Here is an 18,857-nt window from a genome sequence, read left to right as displayed (position 1 = left end):
TGGGCAGATATCAGGATTGTGAAAAAGAATACTGTGCTTAAAATTATATGTAAAACTACTGCAAAGGGGTGGAGAAAAACCCAGCTATCCTTAAGAAACTGAAAACAATTTTTAGCTGCTTCTGTCACAGTCTTGTTGAACATTCAGGATATTCTGTTTAAAGATAGTTCATGATGCCTTCCTTCCTATTTACCCTGAGTGTGATAAATGTTTCAACTGGATCGAGGAAAGGTCTCATTTATCACAAGTCGAAATAGGAGAACAAGTGTTTTCGCTTTAGAGAGTACCATCAGCTCTAACTAAAGAGCATCAACAGTGGTAGCAGATTTTAAGGAAATAACCAGTAAAGACTGCATATTATATGAACACTACAGAGGGAAGTTCGTTACTAATGCCTCACAGCAGATATACCTCAGATAGACATTTGTGATTGAGAGCAGTGAATTAATATATATTGATTATAATTAAAACTTCTAGACTGCCTAAATATTTCATTATTACAAAGTATGATTTAATGTTTCCTTTAAATTATTTAATGTAAAAATATGAATTGAAACAGAAACCATTTGTCATATGGACCTCCCTATGAAATGTACTTTTTAATTGGTTTGCTTCATTTCTCCAATCAATATTAGAGTAGTTCTCAGTATCACTGTTTCATTATTAAATTTCTTAATATGTGGACAAATTTTACTCCCATAGCCTTTATCCCATTTCATTTGATTCTGTTTCCTTATGCCAAGGTAAAGACTTAGGTTTCTTGGTTCTTCAAATATGCAGATAGCTCCATTTATTTTTTCAGTTTTTTTTTGTTTTTTGAGTATTGTAGGAGATCAAGGTTTTGATTAGTAGATTCTTGAAGTTGAGAGGGACTGTCAAGGTTATCTTCTCCGGCTATGCCTCACGGTTACTCAGCATCCTGTGAAATAGTTACATTCTCATTTGGCCTAAGAGTGCCCCTACATTCACAGAAGGGCCCCCACTCACTCCCCATCTGCCTTGCCAGGTCTCTTCTCTGAGCTTGTAATTCCTTCTAAAGTCTAGAAACCCTCACTCAGAAGAATTTTGTGGCCATAAAAAAGGGGTGTGGATGGAGGAAGCACGAATAATAAGTCAGAGTCAACATATGAAAACACTTTAGAACAGATGGTAGTCAGTAAAGATCATCTCTGAGCGCACAATTAGAAATGTAATTATTGGGGGAGACAAACCATGAGAGACTGTGGACTCTGAGAAACAAACTGAGGCTTTTGGAGGGGAGGGAGGTGGGGGGTTGGGTGAGCCTGGTAGTGGGTATTAAAGAAGGCACATATTGCACGGAGCACTAGGTGTGGTGCATAAACAATGAATTTTGGAACACTGAAAATAATTAAATTAAATTTAAAAAAAGAAATGTAATTATTTAACTAACAAGGTTTAGAGATTATGGATCTCCAGTTTCAGTTCAACTACAGGCAGGTGTGAGAATATTAGTGATTTATTTGTGATAGCCTTTGCTTACCCTCTGTGCACACTGTCTTATCCTTCTCTACAACAAGAGGAATATCTAGGAACCAGGAACTTTCCTGAGGAAACTTACATTTCCAGCACTAATGGATTCCCATACTCCCTGCAACAAATATACACATACAATATATATCACACATACATACTCAACTCCTAAGTCGTATGTTTAGTATGTTTAGTTCTTTAAACACTTACAAAGAAAAATCATGTTTTCACACAAGTGTGTATCAGAGAAGACTTTAAGCTGCTGGCAGTGAAAGAAAACTGTCACATTAAAAAATTCAGAAAGCCACATTCTGTGATTACCTCACAACCTGATGGGCATTTTTCATTCAGAAAGTAATTCAGTCTCATGAAAAAAAAAATCTGATGGACACTCTCGCTCACTCCTCTTCTCTTCCTCTCACACACACATACACAAATAAGTGCACAAACGTGAGCCATGGTGAAGACGCAAATTAATGATTAGAACAAGAAGAAGAGATTGCAAAACCACTTGTGCGAAGTGGCAAAAAGAGAATATAGATAATGTTCTATTATTAGGGAAGGTAGTATTGTGGGTGGAGGAGGGAAATTTGCTGCTCTTTTCCTTGCACTGAAAGCATGATGAATTATCGACCTATCCCAGCAACATTTGCTACAGTGAACGTAGACATACGCAGCCACTTCTATCAAGCTGTCTTTTCTGCTTTTTTCACTTAACCTGATTCCCTCCATCCGATTTCCAAAGAATTTCATCATTGACCATGAATGGGGTATTAAACATGTCACAGGAACATCAGTATTCCACGCTGAAATCTCGAGACTGATCGTTTTTGGACTGCCGCTCACACTTGGCCCTACCTCTCTACCACTGCAGATACAGTTATAATCTTAATAACTGCGTCTCTCTCCCTGTGACTGAAATGGAGATGAAATGTCCAGATCCCTTTGCAAGCAAGGACTTGCTGCCCAGCCACAGAGTGTCGTCGACAGACAACCCCTAGCTGCCTGAGCCTTTGATGGCAGACAGCTTCCTAGCCCAGGTCATGCCCTTCCAGAGGAGCCCACATCTGGGCTTATGTGAATTGTTTATAGTATTATAAATAATACTGCTTTGAAAATTCTTGTACATGTCTCTTGGTAAACATCTGCACACATTTCTACTGGAATTTCTACTAGGTGTGGAATTGCTAAGTCCTGGGGTATGTACATGTTCAGCCTTAGCAGACCTGCCAAATAGTGTTTGAAGGTGGTTATACAAATTTTTATGCCTCCCAGCAGGGTATGAAAGTTGCAGTTGCTCCGCATCTTTATCAACATTAAGTATTGAGTCTTTTTCATTTTTGTCATCATAATAGCTATGCTATAGTCTCACTGCCATTTTAATTTGCATTTCCCTAACAGCTGCTGAAGTCGAACCCCTTTCCATATATTTGACATTTGGATATCCTCTTGTCTTTTGCTATTGGGTTATCTGCTTTTCCTTTGATTTATAGAAATTATTTTTATACTCTGGATATGAGTCCTTTGTCAGGTATATGTATTGCAAATATGTACTCTTTAGCTTTTCTTTTCACTTTTATTGGTATGTTATGATAAAGAGTGGCCTAATGTTAATGTACTCAAAATGACTTTTTTTGGGGGAGAAGGGAACATGGTTAATATTTATTTTCTTTAAGAATCTTTGCTTACCCCAATGCTATGAAGTTATTCTCCTCTGTTTTCTTTTTGAAGCTTTATTGCTTTACTTTTTGCATCGAGTTCTGTGATTCATCTAGCATTTTTTCTTATGTATGGTGTAAGGTAGAACTCAAGACTTATTTGGGGGATACATATATATAGATAGATAGATATGCACATATACATATATATGTATACATATATATACATATATATACGTGTATATACATATATATACATATGTATGTGCCTATCTATCTATATATATCTGACCCATTTTAATGAAAAGGTTATTTTTTCACCAGTGCACTGCTTTGTCATAAAAAGCCTGTATGTGTGGATCTGTATCTGGACACTCTGTTTTATTGCCCTAGTCTCTCTGTTTTTCTTTCATACTACTGAAATGGTATCTCTTTAGATTTTATTTTCTGTTTATTGCTGTTATATAAAAATAATTATGGGGTCACCTGGGTGGCTCAGTTAGTTGAGCCTCTTGATTTCAGCTCAGGTCATGATCTCAACGTCATAGAATCAAACCCTGTATTGGGTTCCATGCTCAGCGTGGAGTCTGCTGGAGATTCTCTCTATCTCTTGCTCCCCCTGCTTTCTCTCTCTCTCTCATAAATAAATAAAATTTTAAAGATTTAAAAATTTTTAAATTTGCCTTATATAGTGGTTAAGAATTTTTGTCTATGTTGGATATAAGTGGTATTAGGGAGAAAGCTTTTAATATTTCAATTTTACCAGTAAGTATGATGTTAACTTTATGACTTTATTTGCCTTTACTAGATTAAGGAGCTTTCCTTTTGTTCCTAGTTTGCTTAGAGTTATTATGAATGGATGTTACATTTTTTTCAAATGATTTTTTTCTTCATCTATTAAGAGGACCATGTGATTTATTTCCTCTTTTTTTCCCTCTCTTGCTATGGTGGATTATACTGGTTGATTTTTGAGTATTAAACTAACCTTGCATTTTAGAATAAATGTAACTTAATCATGATATATTATCCTTTTTATATGTTACTGGATTCTATTTGCTGGTATTTTTGTTGAGAACTTTTTTTTTTTTAAAGATTTTATTTATTTATGTGACAGAGAGAGAGACACAGTAAGAGAGGGAACATAAGCATCAGGAGAGGGAGAGGGAGAAGCAGGCTTCTCGCTGAGCAGGGAGTCCAATGCAGGGCTTGATCCCAGGGCCCTAGGATCATGACCTGAGCTGAAGGCAGACGCTTAAGCATCTGAGCCACCCAGGCACCCCTTTTTGTTGAGAACTTTTATATCAGTGTTTACAAAAAATACTGATTTGTAATTTTTCCTGTTTTTTAGGTGTCTTTATCAGGTTTTAGTGTAATGCTATCTAGTAGGCCTCATAAAACCAGTTGGCAATTGCTCTCTTTTTTTTTTTTTTCCTGTCTCTGATATTTGTGTAAAGTTGTTGTTATTCCTTAAATATTTGAAAAAATTCACCGATGAAGCCGTCTGGGTCTGCGTATTTCTTTGCGAGAAATTTTTTTTTAAGGAGTTTTATTTATTTATTTGACAGACAGAGATCACAAGTAGGCAGAAAGGCAGGCAGAGAGAGAGAGGGAAGCAGGCTCCCTGCAGAGCAGAGAGCCTGATGCGGGGCTCGATCCCAGGACCCTGGTATCATATCCTGAGCTGAATGAAGATAGAGGCTTAACCCACTGAGCCGCCCCCGGGCCCCCTTTGTGAGAGAATTTTTAATTGCATGTGTTTATCCTAAAACTTTTAAATTCTTTTTTTATTATACAGTTGATATATAAATACATTCTTGGTAATATTCAGATATTACAAATGAAACTAACATCTCTTTTAACCATTACCCCCTTAAAATTTTTAGTTATACTTCGCTACGTTTCATCAGGGAGATAAGTAATGATAGCGTGGTCTCTGCAAATTTGCGCTCTACTGCCCACTTGCCTATAAGATTGGGCAGTCTACTTTAAAGTAGCTAAATCTCAATTTCCTTATCTTATGAGAGTTTTTAAAAGAATTGTATGTGATGATGTATGGATAGTGCTTAACATAGTGCCTGACACATACTAGACATTCTTGAATGTTAACATTGAAGCTATCATTAGATGTAAAAGGATCTCGGAATGGATGTGACTATTGGGAAACTACTCTATAACAAGGAAGGAAAAAGAAAAGGTTTCTAAGTAGCCAAAATAGAAATCACAAAAAACTATGTACTAAAGCTCATGCATTTTATTTATAGGGGAATCTGATAAACCCTTCTTTGGAACTTACATATAGTTGTTTCAGAGATTATTCTAACAAGGTTGGTTAAACAGACTGTTCATCCACAGCAGATTAGAAGCAGCAAACCTCCCATAGCATCTAAGCTTTAGCAAAACAACTGAGCTAAGAAACACTTATTTAATGTGCAAACTTGAATAGAAAGTTGTCAGTTTCTTTTGCTCCTTATTGAAATTGGGTGACAAAGCAAGGAAATGAAAGAAGCGGGTCAGTGTAATGGAAAATCTGTAAGGGAGAGAAAAGACATCTGGCTTCCTATTCATTTTGTAATTGGCATAGTAAAAATCATACCACCTCAATTTGTTACCCAATCAGTGAAATGGAGATACAAGATTTCCTCCCCAGAGTGATCTTGAAAATCCACAGAGAAAGTGAATTCAGGGGTGAAATAGAGGCCCAATGAGAAAAATGCAGTGAGGACCCTTAAATGCAGGGAGCCCATAAAAACCCTAGTACATGTTGTCATGTTCACTAAAACACAACTGCAAAAACAGAACATTAAATTAAGATTCCATTAGTAATTATTCATAACACAGTTGGGGGAGAACCAGTAAGAATAGAGGGAAAAGGGAAAGTAGATGGCAGAAGTAGCATTTTTGTGATGGAAAGAAATTCAAAATACATCTGAGCCTTGGGGCCCTGCTCCCGCCCTTGGGGGCTGAAGCAAAGGTGCCACTAGAGCCACAGACTATGAGACTCTGCTGCTCTGGCATGGACATTTCCTGAGCCCAGGAAAAAACATCCCAGTATACACCAGAGTGCCTTCCTCAGCTTTGTTCTGTCAGGACTCCTTTGGCTCTCCGCCTCTCTCTATTCAGAAGCTCAAACTTGGGGAAAAAACTGACAGTTTGACACTTTAGGAGTTGTAAATTAGTAAAACGTATATACAGATAAAAGTTCCATTTACCATCTCTAGCTCGTGTGTCGGTCTCTCCCTCCGCAGCAGTTTCAGGGAGGAGCTTGGAGCATTGAGTTGGGGATCCAGACAAAGAAACCAAGTGTCTGTGCATCATATGTAAAGTTAGTCATTCAGGGGTTGTGCTGTTGAAGTAAAACCCAGAGATCCTTGTAGTCTTGCTGGTCACCTTAATGGCTGCAGCTGGATCTCCTACATTTTGACTTTACGGTATGCTGTGACTCGCCACCTGTTGACAAGGCATTGTAATTCTCCAGTTTTTGAAAAAGGGAGAGAATATAATTTGGCACTCAGGAATTTGGAGTGGAGAGGAGGTTATGGTTACAACAGTCGCTTTGCTGTCTACCTCAGAGGTGACAGAATTATATAAGATTTTTTATGAAAGGATTTTTAAAAATAGTCTAAAGAAATGATATACTGCATCATTATTAGTCGTCTCGTTTCCTTGGAGAGAGGAAACATGCTGGATTAGTGAAAAACTCAACGTCTACAGAGAGGAGTGGTCTCACTTGGTATATAACAAAAAAATTATTGGTTTACCTTAGATACTCTGTGGTAGTTCGTTTTATCATAAAGAAAAGCAGCCTATGGTATGTGGAAAATGCACTGGTCTGGGAGTGCTTTCCATTTTCCAGACATGAAACCTCAGAAAGGTCATTTAATTTGCCTGATTCTTGGTTTTCCTCCTATACAATACGTATATATAGTCAGTTCTTTTGTATCAAAAGCAAGCCCAAATCATAGTGGTTTATGATCATAATAACAACAAATATACTGTCACTCAAGATACGTGTCTGCTGATGTGTGACTCAGCTGCAGCTCTAGTCCTGCTGTGTTTCATATGTCTTATTCCCAGGCCCAGGCTGAAAGTATAACCCCTATGTGGGGCATGCCTATTATAATGGCAGAAAGAAAGGGAAAGGGGGCCGATGGATGCCTCTTTCACCATCTGCACAGTCCTGGCATAGGCCATACCCACCACTGTTCCACTGGCCAAAGAGAATCACATGGCCAAGGCCAGCATCAATGGAGCAGAGAAGTACACTCCTCCCACAACTGGTCTACAAATCACATAACCCTCTCACAGGGAAGGGTAGAAGTGAAAAAGAAGGATGACAAATTGACATAGCACAACAAACCTTTGTGAGTCTCAAATAAGGAAATGTATATAAAAGTGTGTTGTAACCTAATGGATTCTCTACCAATATACGGATTGCTAGCATTTTGGGGATCAAGTCCTTCATCACTTCTTCATTCTTACCACAAACCTTTGTAAACTTTTTAACCATCTCCATTGTAGTTTTTTAAAAGCTATGTGTTTTGCTTTTTTATATTCATGTTTTTAAAATGTTACAAATGTGATCACTTATATTTTCTGCTGTAACTGTGTTAAACCCCTTTCGAGAACTACTTGGACATCCAGACTTTTTCCCCTTGATGATTAAAGTGATGATTAAAAATTCTCTGGCAGGAAATTTGGAAAATTTTGGAAGGATAAAGAAGAAATTCTAAACATCGATATCCAAATTCCTGGCTTAATATATGCATGCACGTACAAATATACACAAATATTAATTTTTACTAAATTGGACACCTAATAGGATATTCTTTGGGGAATGTGTTTCCACTTTATGTTGTTTGCGTGTATTTTTGCTGAATAAATTTCTATTGAAAACATGAATTTAACATTTTGATATGCAATACATATATATTTATGGAGCCCAGTAATATAAAACAAACACTCATGAACCCACTACTGAACTTGAGAACTAGACCATTACATGCCCTTGAAATTACCTGGGTGCTCCTCTGCTGCTGCCCTTTGCCTCCCATGGGGAACCACTGTCCTCAAGTTTGTGTATCATATATTGTCCTTAGCTGCTGCTTCTGCTTCCTCTTCCTCCTCCACTTCCTCCTCCTCCACTTCTTCCTTGTCCTCTTCCTCTTTTTTAGCATTTTAGTGTATCATTGAGCTTTGCTTCATTTTGAGCTTTATAAAAATGGTATCATACTGCATTATTTTTAGTGGTGAAATGGATATCACAAAATTAGTTTAAACTATCCTCTACTGTTAAACATTTAGAGAGTTAACTATTCAGAGAGCTCTTTTACAAAGAACTTGTACATTCCTCTTTGTATGTATCCCCATATATTTCCTTGGGAATAATTTCTAGAGGTGAAATTGCTAGGTTAAGAGGTTAGAACATCTTTAAGGCTTTTTTTTTTTAAATAACTATACATCAGGAAATGTGTCCATCTAGATTTTAATAAAACATTCAGATTTATGTGCCAGATAATTATAAATCATTATTAGATTTTCACTTTAAAAGACAGTAAGAGTACATAAATATGTCCCAGTGGATTATCATATTAAAAAGTCCCAAACTAAATCCTCAGTATTTCTGGGTCCCTGAAATCTATTCTCCTCACTGTGATATTACTAATATCTTAGTCCCTAAGACTGGAAACGTTAAAGACACCTCTCTACCACCCCATCTCCACTTCAGCCACTCCACACTTGCCCTTAGTCCTCAAGCCCTGCTAGTTCTGTCCCTGTGATGTCCCTTGAATCCATCCCTTCTCTTTCATTCTCACAAGCGCTGCTCTACTGCTAATGTTAACGTGGGCCATTACACAGCCTCTTAACTGGTTGCCTACCTGCCTTCAGTCTCTTGCCTTTCTAATTCTTCCTTGCCTTCTAGTCCTTCCCTCTGTTACTTTCTCAAAACACAAACTTGTCCTAAAACTGAAACCAAAAATCTTTAATAGCTCTCCATTGTCCACATGATAAAATCCACAGTCCTCAGTTAAAGCCCTCCACCTAACTTAACCTACCTCTCCAGCTTTGCTTCTTCGTGATTCACCCTCTCCGCCCCACTGTGCCCCAAGAACTTTGTGTTTTATATTCTAGCCAGCCTGGGCTCTTGTTCCCTATATATTTCCTGTTTTTTTTCTTGTTCTAGTTACTCCCTCAGCCTAAAATACCCTTCCTCTCCCACTCCTTTCCAGCCTGTTGAAATGCTACTAATGCTTCAAGCTTGCACTGAAATGCCAGCTCCTCCATGGAGTTTAACATCAATGTAAGTTATCATAGATATACATAGATGAGTCAGGCATGCTTAATTCTCTCAAAATACTTTATCAGAACATGAAAAAAATGTAATGGTTAAAGATAAGGCTGGGTAGAAAAAGCAGAACACAAACTATATTAAACACATCAGTTACTATAAATAAAATAATAGATACAAAGTATACATATGTGTATATGTATGTGTTTATACATGTATATATCTACAGACACCGAGACTGTAGAAATACGCTTGGTGTTTTGTTAAGCTTATGAAGTTTTTTTTTTTGGAATCAGTCCGGACGAATACTGTTTTGGAAAAATTACTAATATAATGATACTTATTAGGTTCATTTTCTTTCGTAAGGATGCTTGCTTGGGCTTAACCAGTCTTCCATTTTGAGACTTAGTAACATATTTGGTCCAGCTGCAGCAGGCCAGCCAGTAGCCTCTCCTCCCCGTTCCAGTGTTGACTGGCTGTGTTAGAGAGGCCTGTTTCCTTGCCAGATCTGTCTAGTCATAATCACGGGTGATGAACAGTCCCCTCAATTGTAAAATGAAAATGTTTCACCAGGTGACTGTTAAATGGATGAGTAGATGATCTTTAAGGTCCTTCCCAACTCTCATATTCTGAGATATTTTTTGCTCATGAGACAGAAAAATGCTTATGGACAAAAGGAAGTACTGATTTGTTCTCTGCTCTAGCACCTGCACCGGTGTCAAGTAGCCAGTTGCTCCTTTTATTAACTCTGACCTGCCAAAATGTGGTCTGCGAGAATTAATACACTTGGCTTCTAAGCCAGGTGCACCACTACTCGTGTGGGTTTGGGTGTGTCCCGGGTGTGCCACTTTCTGTCACGGGGCCTCTTGCTTATCTGTGAAATGATAAAAGTGAGCCTAGTTGCTCTTTGAGGTTCTTTAATATATTGTAATTTTATCACTGGTATGTGTGAAGTCACCCAGGCTTGCTTTTTCACCTGGTAGTCACTAGCCCATGTTTCAAAGTTAAGGAATCGGTAGAATAGGACAATTCACAGTATATTTTTGTCTTACAGAATAGTGTAGATAGCAAAGTGGAGCATCAGGCTATGCAAACAGATATGTATAATTGAGGAATATCCTGGTTCCAGTACTTCAACTTACCATATTTTTTCTCATCATGGTTATTTCTCCAGTCTTAAAATCATTACCTTTATTAAGGTAAACCAAAAGATTTTGAAGATATCTTGTAAGAAATTAAAATGTTGGCATTGATTTTAAATATGCACACAGCCTAGTAGTAATGTAGTATATCTCAAAATATATGAACTCTAATAATCATTATAGATTTCCTTTTTTCAGAAAGAGAAGTCTTCCTGAAGAAGAGAGCTTTATCTTAATTTTCAGGGGACAAACTAATACTTGATGTATGATACTTGATTCGAGAGTTGCTTCTGGCAATTGTTACTATTTAAACAACTATTTATTTTCTAGTAATTATATATTTTTTTCATTTTGATGGGTAGTCATAAATATTAACCACCAGCAGTGCAGGAATAATTTATATTCAAATTGTCAGACATCACTCTGTGAACACATAAAATAATTTACATTTATTTAGAATCTTTAATCCTAAAGTGCTCTACACATATTTCTTTATAATCTGATTGCAAGCTATATATAGGACTTTCCTACCTGAAATAGGGCAGCAACCAAAGTAATTAAAATGAAGAATACAGGGGCGCCTGGGTGGCTCAGTGGGTTAAAGCCTCTGCCTTCGGCTCAGGTCATGATCCCAGGATCCTAGGATCGAGCCCCACATCGGGCTCTCTGCCCAGCAGGGAGCCTGCTTACTCCTCTCTCTCTGCCTGCCTCTCTGCCTACTTGTGATCTCTATCTGTCAAATAAATAAATAAAATCTTTAAAAAAAAATGAAGAATACAACCTCAAAAACATAGAGGAAAGAAGGAAATGTGTATTTTACTTGTTCCTGTTATGCTCTTATGCCAATAGGATTGGAGAATCCATGTTGACCAAATGCACCAACACAAAAGTGGAATAGAATCTGCTCTAAAGGAGACCAAGGTATGTGAATTATTTCAAGTGAATCAATGTACATTTACTCATCTGTTGAACACCTGTTAAAGGAAAACATGAAAAATAAAAAGACACAATCCTTGCCTTTGACGAGCTTATAGATTGAATGTACCATATTATATCACCCTAACGTACTTAAAGTAACTTTATATCAAATCAGTATAATATATACCTAGTACAGAGAGAGATAAATATCTCTAATATGTATGTATACTATACAACTATATATATGTAAATTGTGCAATATACAAATTATATACATTATGTATATTGTATAATATATACAGTTGTGTATTATTATACAATTATACAATATATTCAGAAAGAAAAGAATGATGAAGTGTTTCTCTCTAATATATATTAGATTAGATCTAATGTATATTAGATTCTCTCTTTATATCTATATATATTAGAGAAACATTTCATCATTCTTTCCTTTCTGAATCCCATGGGGTAACAGAGCACCAGGCCAGCAATGCTTAGAAACTACAACTTCCTCAAGCTTGCCGCTCTGACAGAAATAAGGACTCTTGGAGGATGCCATAAGGAAGCAAAGTTGGAATGAGAAGTTACGGGTCCCAGGCTAGAACTATAAATTTAATGACTTACCTCCAAAGGGAACATTCTAGTCATCTTTGAACTGTGCTATAAGAAAGTCTTGTTATTCCATTACCTACTTTGATTACAAACTTTATATAAAGCAAATTCCACTCACGTACAATTTAGATATGCATAAGGGCTAATGAATTGACTAACACTACCAGGTGCTTTTTTATTTTAACATTCTGCCAAGTATGACTAAATTATTTCTCATTACAGAATTCTTTTGCTGTTGAAAATCTCAAGCTAACTTCTTTTTCACCAGTTGAGAATTTGTGGGATGAATTGAAGGAGATTTAGCCCGTTTTATACTATTCTTAAGAAATATATTTGTGAATTCTTTTATCTACTAAAATCCTATGGAATTTCTAGGGATTTTTGGATAAACTTCATAATGAAATTAGCAGGACTCTGGAAAAGATTGGCAGCCGAGAAAAGTACATCAACAATCAGCTTGAGCACTTGGTTCAAGAATATCGTGCAGCTCAAGCCCAGCTGAGTGAGGTAACTTAGGAATGATATCTGGGATTTAGTTCAGCTGATGACACTATTTCCCAGACGTGACACAGCACTTTGCATTTGTGAATCATGAAATGCTTTTCACAAACAGCAACACATGGATTCTCTGCCCACTTTAGGAAGCCACGTGAGGCCTGAGCACTTGCCATCTTCGTGTTACGTGTAATAGAAATTATCTCCTGGAAGTCTTTAAATGCATTTCTTCTTTTGATTTAAATAAATGAAGGCATGTATTGTTGGGGAACATTGCTTAGAACAGGAACGGAGTATCAGGACACCTGGTTTTGTTTCTAAGTCTGCTGTTAATTTACCCTAGGAGTAGGAGGAAAAAGAATAGTATGCATTTACATGTGTCAGTAGGAAAAGACATCATTGCCTTAATGACTTACAGCCACATAATAAAGAATATGAAAGCATGACACGTTCAAAGACAAGCAGTTTAATTAATTTAATGAGCAAATTTTTTAATCCTTTCAAGGTTTTAGAATTTCAACCAAAAAAAATAAAACCTTCAGCCTTTGAAAGCAGCAGTTCTTTGTACCCCAGTAGGGATCTAAAGGCTTTCCTTGGGAGTTATGCACCCTCTTTCCTGATACTGAGGAAGACTAGTAAGAACACTTGCAAGTGTCAGTTAAAAACTGTTTTTTTTCTTTTAGCAAACAAGGTTGGAAGAATGGGAGAAAAATGGAAATGAACTTGAGATACCTCTGCACTTTCAGAAGTTCTCAAAGACCAAACAAAATAATTTTCACTTTTTAATTATTTATTTAACAAGTATTCCCTCACAGACACCTCTACTCGTGGATGTTTTACTTTCAAAATGCTGTAAAAGACTGATTGAAGCCACTGTGTATCTGTCAAACATTGATATTAAATAATTGTTAGATTAGTTCCCAAGAACATATTCTGTACTGTCATACCATTTGTTAATCCTTATTAATTGCTCATCCTGACGCTCTATTATGATTGATTTTTTAGAACTCGTTTTCTCTGCATTGCATGCAAATTAGATCGACCAAGAGCTACTCTCCTAAACTGTGTAGGAATAGCTGAGGACAGTTTTTATTGTGAACCATGCCTGTGTGAGTTACACAGTCAGTATATGAAGGTTAAGGTAGTTTATCATTTTATAGTGCCTTAGTTTAAATACATGGTGTCTATTAGAGACATAAAACAGCTACAGTTAAATGTCACTTTCACAAATGTATTCATAAATGGAGGGTGTGTCATAAAATTATATGCAGAAATTGCAACACAAAGAGGTCACACTTAAGTAATCTGCTTCTGTTTTGAATTTGTCATTAAACAAAATGTTTTCTCCCTTAGGCGAGGGAGCGATACCAGCAGGGTAACGGTGGAGTAACGGAAAGGACCAGGCTCCTGTCTGAGGTACACATTGTGCTCTTGCCCTCTTCTCACCGTCAGCTGAGCCCGGGCCGTGCGGAGCCCGGGCAGTTTAATACAGCTACAGCCGGGTGCTGTTTGTTTCGGTAACTGCTTCCCATGGCTTTAAGTCCTTTTCTTTAAGGAGAAAATCCCTAGTTTCCTTATCAGTGACTCAATTATGTATTTATATACTGTTTGTTTCCATAAAATGCCTGAAGTTGTTTTATTAAATTCAACACAGAACCTGCTGATAATATTAGCATGTTTATAACCTTCCTTAATCTTTTTAAAAACCTAATAATTATGATTAATATATAGAAGAGTAGGTAAAGCACTGGCTTAAATGTCTTACACAGATTTTACTGTTAGTCTGTAAGATGTAAGATTTGTTTTTCCTGATTGCTGCCGATGTATGTGATTCTGAGTATTTCTCTCCGCACAAACTGGAAGTGGCTTGTAACCCTTTCCCTCTGAGAACTTATGAAATATTTGCATATATTGTTATATTGACTTTCAATATCATGTAAGAGAGTAAGATCTAATATATATTCCAATTTTTTACTGAAGAGCTGAGAGGAAAAAAAAATCTTATAACAAGGTCAATAGCCAATGAACAAGATTATCTTTGGTTAAAATCCAGTGTCCCAGACTTTTTCTATATAATAGAATTAAGCTTCTTTTATAGAGATTATTTGAGGCATAAATAGTTATTTTAAATACTAAAAATACAACTTTAGTAATATTTAGACTCTAATCCTGTGGTGCTTCTAGGCAAATAGAACGTTATGTGGAAAGAAGTAAAGTGCTCACTTACGTTAAGTAAATTAACACTTGAAGGGAGTCCAGGGACCCATTTAGTTCTTTTGGAGGAGGTATTATCCCCAGTTGTAACATTGCAGGTGCCTAAAAAAAATTAATTTGCTTTACTTGGATGAGCACTTTATTCCCAAGGAAGTTTTTACTCACCAGTATGATAAAAATAAAGCCTACTAAGTTACAATAATTATGGCTTAGTTCTAGGTCATATAAAAATATTTTTAATTTTTTTAAAGATAATATGCCAGTTTGGAATTTTGCTGATAGAGGCTATAGTAGTATAATTTTGAGTATGACGTAGAGTACAGATAGGAGCTGATATGACAGCACAATATGGCTCTTGGAGCTCATGGTTTGAAAAAAAGCAGTTGGAATATTTTTATATTATAGCCATATGGTATAAACATTATTTTTAGCATCCTATAGAGGAAAAGATGGCATCTTCTCTTATAAAACTATAATATTAAGAAATATAACTAGTAAGCCTCAGAAATCCAAAATCTTCTCAGGATGTGTATACGGTTTTAATTAATGACTCATTATTAATGACTGGCATGGTTGGGGTGCCTGGGTGGCTCAGTTGGTTGAGCATCCTACTCTTGATTTCTGCTCAGGTCATGATCTCAGGATTGTAAGGTGGAGCCCCGCATCAGGCGTGGAGTCCACTTAAGATTCTGTCCCTCTCCCTCTGTCCCTCCCTGCCCCCAGCACCCCCACTCTCTCTCTTTCTCTAAAAAAAGAAAAAGAAAAAGAAAGGACTGACACCATAGATGCTAGAAGATAACTGCAAAGTTTGCATGTCTGATGCGTAAAACGACAACTCAGATCATTTTTTTATTGTCATGTGACAACCTGAGGATATCATTTGGTGAAGTTTAATGTTAGGAGCACACTCAGAAAATGAAAAGCTTTGTGTGTCTGCCGATTTTATCTTATTATTCAGATTATGTCCAGAAGACTCCTTATATTTTTAATGTCCCTTTACAGATGTATTAGATCTAAATTTCCTTAACACATCATTCAATGATTTTGAAAGTTTATTAAAATCCAGAGTGCATGAAAACTTTTTTTTTTTCAATTAAAGGTGACAGAAGAACTGGAAAAGGTAAAGCAAGAAATGGAAGAAAAAGGCAGCAGCATGACTGACGGTGGTGAGTACACACTCATCCTAAGGGGAAAATGAGCAAGAGGAGAGTATTTCTCAAGATATCTATTTAACAAAATGCTATTCATAAATCGGGAGTCTGCTTTTTAAAATGAGTTTGGGGAGAGGTAGGTATGTGGTACAAAAATGATGTCTGATAATCCATATACTGTTTTCCTCATCAATCACCTCAGGAGAGTCATATTTTTTTACCCTTATTTAGGATTTTTTTATTCTAACTGTGTTGATTTAGAGATAGAGTGGGAAATACTTAAATATACACTTTGTTATTCCAATTTAAAAAAAACAATATTTGCTGTTTTCTCAAATGAGCTTCATTATTCCACTTTATGTGCAAAAGAGCACTAAGTGTGTGCCCAAATGGCATGAAGGCAGCGATGGGGTGACCTTTGTTTATCTTCCTCTCCCCCAGTGGACCCGACTGGGCAGAGGGGTCAAATAGAGAAGAATTAATAATCCTCTAGTAATCATGCTCCATCATGAGCTAGTCACTTTGACATGGTCTGGTTCATTGCCTAAGGCCCTTCTGTGTTCTAGAAAGATATTCCAGAGTTCTGATGATATATACTGAATGATTATCCAAAAGGGGACGTATAGAGATTTTGTACTATGTTTGAATGAACACATTAACTCTATCTCTCAGGTAGTTCGTTCTTCCTTTTTTTCTCCCATTGTATCCCTTTTCCTTCAGACAAATATTCTAGCTCATAAAATTTATTAAAGACATCCTTAAATACCCCTTTAGCACCTCTTCCCCAAGAAAAGGAAGGAAATTTAACCTCAGCTCAAATGCTGCATCATTTCACATCCTAAAAATCTCAGGTATTTAAAATACCACAGCAAAACCATGTGAATGTCAGTATGATGTTGGCTGTGTTTTTAACCCTGTTTTTGGCTTAAGACAAAGTGAGGAAAATGTCATGCAATTCTGTAATACACTGATACTCCAAATGAACATTTTTATTGCATGTTATTTTCATTCTGCAGCTCCCTTGGTAAAGATTAAACAGAGCTTAACAAAGCTGAAGCAAGAAACGGTTCAGATGGACATCAGAATTGGCGTTGTAGAACACACGTTACTCCAATCAAAACTGAAGGAGAAGTCCAACATGACTAGGGACATGCATGCCACAATCATTCCAGAATCTGCAATAGGCTCTTATTAAAACACTGTTTTTCATGCTTCTGATTAGTTGTTTTTTCTATCAAAGTGTATTTCATGTGGCATAGATTTCCAAACACTATTATACCTCTCAAAGCATGTTCAGTGGGTATATTTTTACATATATACATATACATATTGTATCATGATGTTTATGGATGGCTAAAGCCTTTTAATTGAATATGATAATTAATAAAATAATTAAAAATTCTCACTTTCAAAGAAGCTTTCAGTAATCATTACAGATGTTAAAACCCCCACCCGGTGGCATATTTTTCTCATTGTTCCTTGTGTAAGCCAGTGTGTACGACCCATGTTTTCTGCAGGGGCTCCTGCTGCTGTCACCACATGGACCTTTGACACAGCCTGGCACCTTCAGTTTGGTCCACCTCTGCAGTGATCATAAGGGCTTCTGCACCCGGCAGCAGCTAATGAGGGCTGGGGATCCTTCTTAAGAACCCAAACTACCCTTGCCTCAGTTTTATGGTTACCTAAAATTACATTTCTCTTAAAAAGCATATGAAAAGACTTAAGTGTCCTTATTAAGTATTGAGTATTTCATGACTAGAATGATTTTATATCTTCTCTGATTTAAGGCCATCTAATAAGTAAACAAACGAACATTTCAGTCATGTTTGACTCTGTAGTGACAGAAAAGGCATATACATATCTCAGTTCTACTTTTTTCTGCAGTATCAGCTGTACTAAAGAATTATTTTACAGCAGAACGGGAGACGGCAAGACATGTGAAGATCAGCCTCCTGGTGCTGGTGATCTTTGCTTGCACGTTGTACTGAGCAACTTTCTAGTCTGGGACTTCTAACTTGGTAAAATAAGCAATAGTTAAGTGACCAGGCTTAACAACTGGGGGAGACTGGCAAGGAGAGCACAAATTAGAAGATAGCCCACATTTATATTTTAAAAAGAAGAAAGAGAAATCTAGAGATAAATTTTGGTAAGAATACTATATATATACACCTATATATATAAAATGTAAATATAATATATATATAATAAAGGAATTTTATTATTTTTGTTGTCATATATATGTATGACATATATAATAAAATTCCTTTCTCAATTTTTTATGTATATATGACAACAAAAAAGATAAAATTCTTTTCTCAATTTTTATCCTAGTATGTTCTTCCCTCAATTTTCTGCCTTAGTCTTTACTTTGTATATGACATATGCACACAAATCTTTTTCTCTTCTTCTTACTGTTCTTGAATTTAAGTTTAGATAAAAGAAAATCAGGGTGTGTAAACTATTCTGTGGCTCAAGAGGGTAACAATAAATCCAATGGCAAATAAGTCAGTTCATTTAGTTTGGGTTAATAGGCAGTTTGAAAAAATAAAAAATTTCCCTTCCCTTATTTTATGGCCATTGAGTGAGGCCTAGAAAAAAGAGGGAAACCCCAACTTGGATCCCACAGGCAAACACTGATTCCCTTGGAACTTACTTGCATAGATATTGTTATGGCTGCAGCTTTTTGATGAATTCAATCAATGCAGAGACCCTTCTAGATAAATCAGAGCTCTCCATAAAGTGTACTTTTGTTCAGAAACAAAGTACACTCTTCATTTTGTGTAAACGTGCAATAATCTAAGAACTCTTACAGCAAGTAGTGTGGGTGATCTATTTTGTTTTCTTCCCCAGAGTAATCCAGTTTACTCAGTTTGACCTGGGCACCCCTTCT

At 36.5% G+C, this 18,857-nt stretch overlaps 1 protein-coding gene across 1 annotated transcript in view; it reads left to right on the top strand.

Moving 5' to 3' along the window:
* IFT57 (intraflagellar transport 57) overlaps positions 1-17,668 on the top strand; it is a 54,035-nt gene extending 36,367 nt beyond the window's left edge. Inside the window, exons 7-11 of the mRNA XM_080820418.1 lie at positions 11,427-11,498; positions 12,483-12,614; positions 13,956-14,018; positions 15,916-15,982; positions 16,984-17,668. Of these exons, the coding sequence (XP_080676544.1) occupies positions 11,427-11,498; positions 12,483-12,614; positions 13,956-14,018; positions 15,916-15,982; positions 16,984-17,162 (513 nt within the window). The 3' untranslated portion in view covers positions 17,163-17,668. The remainder of the gene's footprint in view (positions 1-11,426; positions 11,499-12,482; positions 12,615-13,955; positions 14,019-15,915; positions 15,983-16,983) is intronic.
* Positions 17,669-18,857: the final 1,189 nt, after the last annotated feature.

Source organism: Martes martes, assembly GCF_963455335.1.
Source record: "Martes martes genome assembly, chromosome: 1".
In the NCBI taxonomy this organism is placed as follows: domain Eukaryota; kingdom Metazoa; phylum Chordata; class Mammalia; order Carnivora; family Mustelidae; genus Martes; species Martes martes.
This window is presented reverse-complemented; position numbering and strand designations above follow the sequence as displayed.